The following is an 8,617-nucleotide window of genomic DNA, read 5'->3' as shown; positions in this document are numbered from 1 at the left end:
TTAATGTCTTGGAATAACAAACTTGCTATAAAGATTTACCTTCTAAGTAGATTTTCACAGCATCTATAATTACAGCATTTAGTAGCCCCAAAAAGTCACCTCAAGGAGTAAAGTGCCATTAGAGGAAATCGGACAACACAGAGCTGGAAGTGTGAGATTTCCAGCTCCATGGATGAAGCTGGGTGATCCAAACATGGTAGCCATAAATATCCCCAGGATCTCTGAGGACTTCTACAGTCCATAAAAACTTCCTACCACACATAAAGCACAGGACCTCCAGCTGAACTGCAACATACGTCCAGCCAGATTTAAGGGTAGGGAGAAACTTCCCAACCCATTGTTAATTTATTCTGGTGTACAACATGTCCTTTGCTTTTCTGGTTTCAATGGCTAAATCTCTGTTGTACATGTATCGGTGTGAAGAAACACATTTAATCAACCGTCTTTTCTTTGCATGGTTACCTATAGACTGAGGATGGTCAAGTTTCTTGTCATCCTGAGGCTGTCAAAACCAGAGACCTGAGGAGTTAGGACAGGGGAATTCCCCAGCTGTGAGATTACAGTATGTGTGCAGCGGTTCCTGGGCTCACTATTCAAAGCGTTCAAGTGCTACTGGCCTCACAGTGACCACATATGAGCTAAAGAGGCAAGGCTGCATCTTTTAATTTCTTACATTGTCCCTACCCATTTCAAGGCTCTTCTAGTTGGAGAATCAGGACTGATTAAATGCAGGCAGGTGCAAGGTGAGCAAAAAGCAGCAATGCCTCACACAGCAGCAGAGAATCTGGGGAACCATTTACCAGAAGGTGGTGGGAGGCAAAGATTTGCATGAGGTTCCACGGGAGACTTAAGGTGTGGAAGAATTAACGGGACTGTAACTTTCTCACGCGTCAGGAAATACCTGGAGTAGAAAATTCTGGGAGTCTGGGAGAAGATCTCGATGAGGCGTCTCATATGCACAGCTGCTGCAACTGCCAAAGATGATGTGTATGGGCATCATTTAGGGAGAGAGTATGGGGTCACTGGACCTTTGCCTGGAGTCAACATAGCAGTGTCTGTAGAGCCCCATTCTTCCCATCGCTCCCACCTGCCTCTTCCATCGTTCATTTCCCACACCAAGCAGACACTGGGGTAGGACCCACTCACAGCTCAGAAGCTTCTCCTGGGAAACCCCAGCAGTGGAGGGGCTTTGCAGCCAGACCTCGGTGACTGTATCCCGGGAGGAGAGGCAGCCCGTGGCCCGGCTGCTGGACATTACCACGCTGGGGACTGGCTGGGGTCCCCAGTGCCGGGATACCCAGCGGGGCCCTTTTCCTGCACTGCTGCTCTCCTCTTTGTTGTTAGCACGGTAAAGCGTGCCCTTATCGCGGGCTCACGCAGGCAGAATGAAAGAGAATTAGCTCTAAATTATACGAAATTCATTTGCTTTGGAGAGGCAAGTGTTTGCTCTATTTAGAGACGTTCGTTATAGAGAGAGGACTGCATTAAGACACCGGGTAATGGTCCTCCATGGAGATGAATCAATTTGCTCTGGGTTTTATGGCCTTGCGCTTGTTTGTCCTCGCCGGTTCCCCGTGGAAAAATCGGGGCTGTAAATGCTTCGGGGGGCAGATCTCTGGAGAAAGGGTGCTGAGCTGGGGTCGGTGACCGAGGAGTCTCCTGATCAAAGTACACCCGTGCCAGCCCAGAAACCCCGGGGAGGCATCACAGGCATGCATAGAGGCGCCGAGCGAGGGGAGCACGGATAAAGTAGCTCGCCTGGCTCAGTGCACCCGCCCCGGGCACACACAGGCTGCGAGCCCCGGGCAGGCCGTGTACCCGCCGGGCTTGCCAGGGGACGGAGAGGGAGGGCGCCGGGCCGGGAGAGCCCCGGCAGCAGCGATGTCTATCGGTAATTCCCGCTAATAAAATACTTTTTCACTATCCGCACTATAATTGGTTTACAGCCTTTTTTGTTTATTTATCCATAAGAGCTGCTGTTAAATGGCTTGAGAAAGCAATCGCTTAATGGCTCAATATTGAATCAAAGGATCAGTGTGCTTTCTAAGAGATGGGGGACCTGCGTGGGTCATTTTAAATGTAATGGACTGGGCGGGTTTATGATCCCACGGAACTTGACGCAAAAGCGAGCTACCGGGAGTCTCCTGCCCTGCCCAATCAGAGGATGCATCGCCACTGGCCAAGTCGCGCAGAGCCCGGCCGAGTTTAAGCTGGCCAAGCCGAACTGAACCGAACCGAGCCGAGCCGCTGGCATACGGGCCCGCCCCGCTGCTCCCTGCACCCGCCATAGACTTAGCAGCGGGTGTGCCCCACGACGGCGGCGGCCGGAGCTCCGATGCCGGGGAAGGAGCCGGGAGAAGAGGCAGTGAAAGGAGAAGCGTATAGGAAGCGTGCCTGCCCCCAAACCAGCGAGAGCGGCGGCAGCGCCGGCAGCGCAGAGAGCAGGGAGGCAGGGAAATGATCTTTGTCCCTTTCGGTAGTTCTCCGCCTCCTCATAGCCTCGTCACCAAGTCAACCGGCACCAGCTCGGAGCAGATTATCTCCGAGGGTCAACACATTGCAGCCCAAACCGCGGGGAAGGCTCCCAAATTTACCCCTTGGACAAACAATCCGCTGCCTATCGCTCGCTCTGGTGATAGCATTGTGGTCCCCACCAGCCGCATCCCCCAGGCCAGGGCGGGAGCGGGCTGAAAGCCGATCGTTACCCGCACATGGGCCTCCGGCACACAGGTCCCCCCGAGGGAGGGGGCGCACTCTGCCAGCACCCTGGCTGGCACCTGTCGCACCCTGCCCGTCCCCGGACACCTCCATCCCTGCACGGGATGCTCCCGGAACCAAAAGTGCCCTGACGCCAAACCCCTTCAGGAGTCTTTTCTTCCCGAGGTTTTCCCTCCCCAAGAGGTGACCGGATGAGGGAAGGGTGGCTGGGAGAAGAGCAGCCCCTGGCCAAGCGGGCCGTGGAGGCAAAAGGGGTTTCGGGGCTACCTCTCCCGGCGAGCCCTGCACGTCGGGGCAATCCTCTCAAGACCCGAGCGGCTGGGCTTCTCACCCCAAAGGAGGGAGCGGCACCCCTTGGCGGGGTCAGGGGGTCCTGGGGCCTGCCTGGCCACTGGGAAGGGGCTTGCTGGGCCAGGGCCACCCCGGGGGCCTCTTATGGGTCGCGCCCCGCCCCGGAGGGCCGCGGGAGGGCTCACGTGGGGAGCGGCACCTATGGGGAGGCGGCGGGAGCCGGGCGGGCGGCGGGGCCCATCGGGGCGGCGAGCTGTCAAAGAGGCATCCCGGGAGCTGGGAGCGGGAGCAACCCTATGTGTCTCTAAGCTGCGAGACCCCCCGCCCCGGTCCCGCTCGCCATGAACACCGAGGAGCAGTATTACGCCTCGGCACAGCTCTATAAGGAGTCGTGCGCATTTCAGAGAGCCCCGGCACAGGATTACAGCCCCGGCCCCCCCGCCTGCCTGTACATGGGCAGGCAGCAGCAGACTCCTTACCCCAGCGCCTTAGGGGCTCTCGAGCAAGGCAGCCCTCCAGACATCTCACCTTATGAGGTGCCCCCCATCACAGAAGATGCCGGGGTCTCCCACCTTCACCACCATCACCACCACCACCATCATCTGCCTCCTCTCCACCAGGACGCGCTGCCTTTCGCAGACGGCGCGGACACGGGGGCGATAGAAGAGACCCGAGTACAGGTGCCTTTTGCCTGGATGAAGTCCACCAAATCTCACGCCTGGAAGGGACAGTGGACCGGTAAGTCCCGCCGAATCCCTCTGCCCCTATCCCGCCGCTCCTCCCTATATCCTCGCCCTCCCCTGCACCGGTCCTGATCCCGCTGCTCGGGTGTAGCGTGAAGAGGTACTGGAGGGTAACTTCCTTGGGATGCTACTGCCCCCCTGTCAGCCCTTCAAGACCCACTGCTGCCGCCGTCGGGTTGAACCCGGGGTTGGAGCCGTTCCCCGGGCCGCTCCCTGAGCTGCCCAAGCCGTCAGCAATTATTAACAGCTTATTTTTCACCAATTAACTAATTGTCCCCAAGTCGGGGCGACGTGCAAACGCTTCCCAGGCGCTGCTGCCTCTCCGAGCAGGGTGGGTCCGCGGATCAGCCTCTCCGCGGGAGCGGTGGGCTCCTCGCTGGGGCAGAGGATGGGGAGCGGGAGACACCGGCGAGATGGAGGCGACGGGAAGCGGCGGGCAGGACGGCAAAGGACACGGAGCAGCCCTGAAACTGCGGGGCAGCCACCTTGCCCCTCACCGCTGCCTCTCTGCTCTCCCCTGCGGCAGAGCCCATTTTCCTCCCAGACTCCTTGTCCCACCTTCTCCCGCTTCCCGGTGGGTTTTAGTCGTAATTGCACCTTTCCAAGTGAAAACAGAGGGCAGGGGAAACAATGCACAAACGAAACAGAGCTGCCAGCGAGGGGAAGAAACTCTATCTAGACAGAAAGTTCCGCTGCCCAACAATATTCTTGTCTCTGCCTGCACAATGTTATCGTGTCCTGCGCCTTTGTCACGCCTATACGGCAAATATTATATCAATGGCTTTGTTCAAATAGACAGTTGAAAAAAGGACCGGAGTATTAAAATCACCATGAAATAATTTGGGAATTACATGGTTTAGATCGAGGGGACAGGGAGGGGGACAGGCGGCGGTCCCCTACCCGCACGGAAGCTCAACAGCCGGGAAGGGGAGAGGAATGCTGCCCCACGCTCGACTAGGCAGCAGGAACTGTGCCTGCGGAGAGAAAAATCAGATCGTTTTCCTTGGATTGAATGAATTTCTGGAATAATATATATATAAATATATTTAAAAAGGTCGGATGGGAGAAAGCGCCAGACACCCGACCCCTTTTTCTTTGTGTCCTTACCAGATGACCAGACAATCAGCAAACTGAAACTTTTCCCCCAACACCCGAAAACTCTGCCCTGTTCTTTCCAGCTCTGCCGGGAGGTCCAGGCAAAGGCAGTCCCACAGCTCTGCGTGGTGCACGCCGGGGGTGTGCTGGCACCCGCGGCCGCTACCACCGCGGTGCGCGGGGCCCAGCGCTGTGCCGTGGCCGGTCCCGGGGGGTTCTGCAATGTAGAAATCACAGATTCTATATACTGTAAGCTCTATAGCCCAAGGATTTCAGCTTTTATGGACACCCTTGGGATGTAGGCTCTCATGGATTCTGCTGGGCTTTGTGTTGCTATTGCCGATGAAAGGCGCCCAGAGAGGACGTGGCAAACCCGGCCCGGTGCCACCCGCAGTGCCCGGCCCCTGGCTCCGCTGGACCGAGAGCTGCCGGCCGCTCCCCTAAGGCTCACCCGGTCCCACAGGCAGGACACGGCGGGAGCACGGCCCAGTGAGCTGCGGGAGCAGGTCTGCAACGGCCTTCCGATGGGCAGATCCTGGCGTTCCACCTTCCTGGTAGCACTGATTCACCTTGCCACAACAGAGCTATTTTTTCAGATCCATGCACTTGCACAGTGTTATATTTAGAAACATTTAATGCATATATATTTATTTTAACATCGATTTAATATATATTTTAATATATTTACAAAAAAAATTATATACAGAGGCTTATATTTATAAACAAATTTCTGTATATAAACATTTCTATGTCTAATTTAGATTAAACATTAGGAAGAAATTCTTCACTATGAGAGTGCTGAACCACTGGCACATGTTGACCAGAGAAGCTGTGGCTGCCCCATCTCTGGAAGTGTTCAAGGCCAGGCTGGATGGGTCTTTGAGAAACCTGATTTAGCGGAAGGTGTTCCTGCCCGTGGCAGGGGGTTAGACTCGTTCTTTAAAGCCCCTTCAAGACCAAACGAGTCTATGATTCTATATACATGCATTTAAATATATATAATATATATATACGCATAAGCTTATATACAGAGGTTTATATTTCTGTTTATAAACATTATGTACATATAAACCCGTGGGAATAGAAAGACGGGAGGCGAAGAGCCGTGTAGCTGTCTTGAAATGGCTGTTTCGATCTGGCTCTTTCAACGACTGTTTCCTACAGACGTTGTCGCCACCGAATGTCTTCCCAGGTGGGCTCCAGGCCCTGGCCATAGTGGTCGGGAATTTCAGCGCCCTCCCGGCTCCACACGTGCCCACACTTGCCGTGCCAACGGCCATTCCGCTGCTGCCGCTGTTTACAGGAAGGGAAGATCCAAGGTTTAACCAACCTGACAAAACGGAAGGGCTGCGGTCTTGCTGTCGGTCCCGGTCCCGTCCCTGCAGCCATGCCGGGGCCCTCCCCGTTGCTTCTCACGGGGGTCTCCGCAGCCGGGAAAAGGCCGAAGTTTCCGCGGGCTCAGGGCTCTTCGATGGCGATATCCTGTAAGGAACCCCCAAACTCTTGTTCCGTGAGATTCCCACCACCTTTTTGAGACTTGTGCTTACGGGTGCCCGCGGCGAGGCCCACTGGGGAGAAGCTGCCCGCTCGCCCTGCCCGGCTGCGGCACTGCCACCGGACCGCCGCTGGCCGGCTGGCTTCTCTTCCGGGTCCCGTACTGCAGGGATGAGATTTGGCTGTATTTTCTATTATTATTATTAATGTTACTATTGTCACTATTACTATTATTACTACTGTAACTATTATTATTACTCTTATTAATTTGGTTGCTTGTGTGTGTGTACAAAAGAAAGTATTTTTCTGTATTATTGTAGCTTTGGTTTTGTGCCTGGTTTTGTTCTGTGGCTGAAGTTTTTTTGGGGGGAGCGGATCCGTTTTGCTGTTGGGGAATGTGTTTATTTTAATTTTCATTTAATTTTATTTTTCCCCCTTTCTTTTCACCTTTTTCTTTTTTTCCGTTTTTGTTTTTTTTTTTTTCTGGCAGTTGCCAGGCCCTGGAGCTCTTTGGAGCTTTCAGCAACATGCGACTCGCGGCGCTTGAGCGTCAATCCCAGTTTGAGCGACTGCTCTTCCCTGAAAACTTCCACCAAATTACTACTAACCTCCCCCTAAATTATTATAAAAGAAAATAGCAGCAGTCGCAACTGCTTCCACCAGCACCCCCTTACTGTGCCCGGCCGGGGGCCTCCCCGAGGGCACCTCTCACCCCACTCGCTTTCCCCCGCTTGTTCTTCGCTCCGCACAGGGATGCAGGGTCGCGGCCCCGCAGACCGATGGGAGACCGGGCTGGCCGGGATTGACTGTCCCTTCTTTCTCTACAGGGGGGTCCTACGTGGTGGAGCCGGAGGAGAGCAAGCGGACGAGGACGGCGTACACCCGGGCTCAGCTTCTGGAGCTGGAGAAGGAGTTTCTCTTCAACAAGTACATCTCCAGGCCGCGGCGGGTGGAGCTAGCTGTCATGTTGAACTTGACCGAGAGGCACATCAAGATCTGGTTCCAGAACCGGCGGATGAAGTGGAAGAAGGAAGAGGACAAAAAGCGAGGGGCGGGCAACAGCAATGACCCGGAGCAAGACTGCGTGGTGTCCCCCGGGGAGCTCCAGGGCAAGGAAGATCTCCAGCCGTGCCCCGCCGGGAACCTGCCCTCGGGGGGCTCCAGGGACCCGCTCGCCCCCAGCCTCGCCCCCAGAAGGCAGACAGATTCCCGGTGAGCCACGGGGAGTCCCACGCCCCTGGCTGAGGAAGAGGAGACAGGGGAGAGAGCCGGGAAGCTGGCGCCGGCTTCCCGCCGCCGTGCCGTGCCGTGCCCGACCCTCGCCCGCCTTTCCTGGGGAAACTCGATGACCCCACTCCGAAACTCCCGTCCTGAGAAAGTGCTCGGCTGTAGCGAGGAGAGGCTCGCTGCGGGCCGTGGGGCCGGAGGAGGACGCAGTCAGCCTCTGGGATGGCGGCGAGCTGGGCCCCACTTTCCCGGGGCACCCCGCGTCGCAGCGGGCCCGACGGGGCAGCTTTCCCCGGGGAAGGCGGGTCTCGGGCGGGCACCGCCGGTGTGCGCAACTCTGGGTACACGGAGCTGTCTGGAAACTGGAGGAGAAGCGAGCTAACGCCGCCTTACCGCTGGCGGCTGCTCCGCCAGGGCGCGGGACCCGCCGTGCCCGGCGCTGCACAAGAGCGACCGCAGAGCCAGGCATCCTGGGCCTCAGAGGCACCGGTTCTACCGAGGACCCTGCCAGGACTGCTACTTCCAGTTAGGAACTGAAACCTGGTTTGTTTCTTTTTCTTTTGCATTTGGGAAAAAAAATAGAAAGGGAAAATTAAAAAAAAAAACCAAGAGCCCAGGTGTCCTGCGGGCAGTACTTGTCTCCCCCCATGACCAGCTCCTCATGACCGGCACAAGTAGCCAGAACCCCCTCAAGGCTCCGCCACAGCCTGACACTGCGTCACGGCCCGCGTGTCTCCCGAGGGATGAGTGTCAGCCCGGAGATGCGCCAGAAAACCAGCGGGTGCTCTCCGGGCAGCAAATAGGCTCAGATCGAGCTGCACGCCGAGAGCGGGATGTGTCAAGGGGGTTAGGACCGGTCCTAGGAACATTTTCCTTCCTCTCTTCCACCTCTCCCGCAAGTTCGGACTCTTCTTCGGAGAGAAGAAACCTTCCTGCAGCACAGGCTCCCGGCCCTGTGTGGCTCTCTGCATGTTTTTTCTCTTCAGTCCTGGCTTTACATCCACGCGGAGGCTGTGGCCAGGGCCCTCCAGGGCTGTGGTGCCATTTTC

The 8,617-nt window shown here is 56.4% G+C and overlaps 1 protein-coding gene across 1 annotated transcript; it reads left to right on the top strand.

Annotated features, from left to right (window-relative positions):
* The first annotated feature begins 2,982 nt into the window (after positions 1-2,982).
* On the top strand, positions 2,983-7,716 carry PDX1 (pancreatic and duodenal homeobox 1). The gene is made up of 2 exons (XM_061458184.1): positions 2,983-3,747; positions 7,169-7,716. Exons 1-2 carry the CDS (start codon positions 3,351-3,353, stop codon positions 7,555-7,557), a joined length of 786 nt encoding a protein of 261 aa, XP_061314168.1. The 5' UTR covers positions 2,983-3,350; the 3' UTR covers positions 7,558-7,716.
* Positions 7,717-8,617: the final 901 nt, after the last annotated feature.

Source organism: Pezoporus flaviventris, unplaced genomic scaffold (assembly GCF_033815535.1).
Source record: "Pezoporus flaviventris isolate CSIRO_AGI_PZ_B2104156 unplaced genomic scaffold, CSIRO_AGI_Pfla_v1 ptg000025l, whole genome shotgun sequence".
NCBI lineage: Eukaryota > Metazoa > Chordata > Aves > Psittaciformes > Psittacidae > Pezoporus > Pezoporus flaviventris.
The sequence above is the reverse complement of the archived record's forward strand: the minus strand, read 5'-3'. Positions and strand labels throughout refer to the sequence as shown.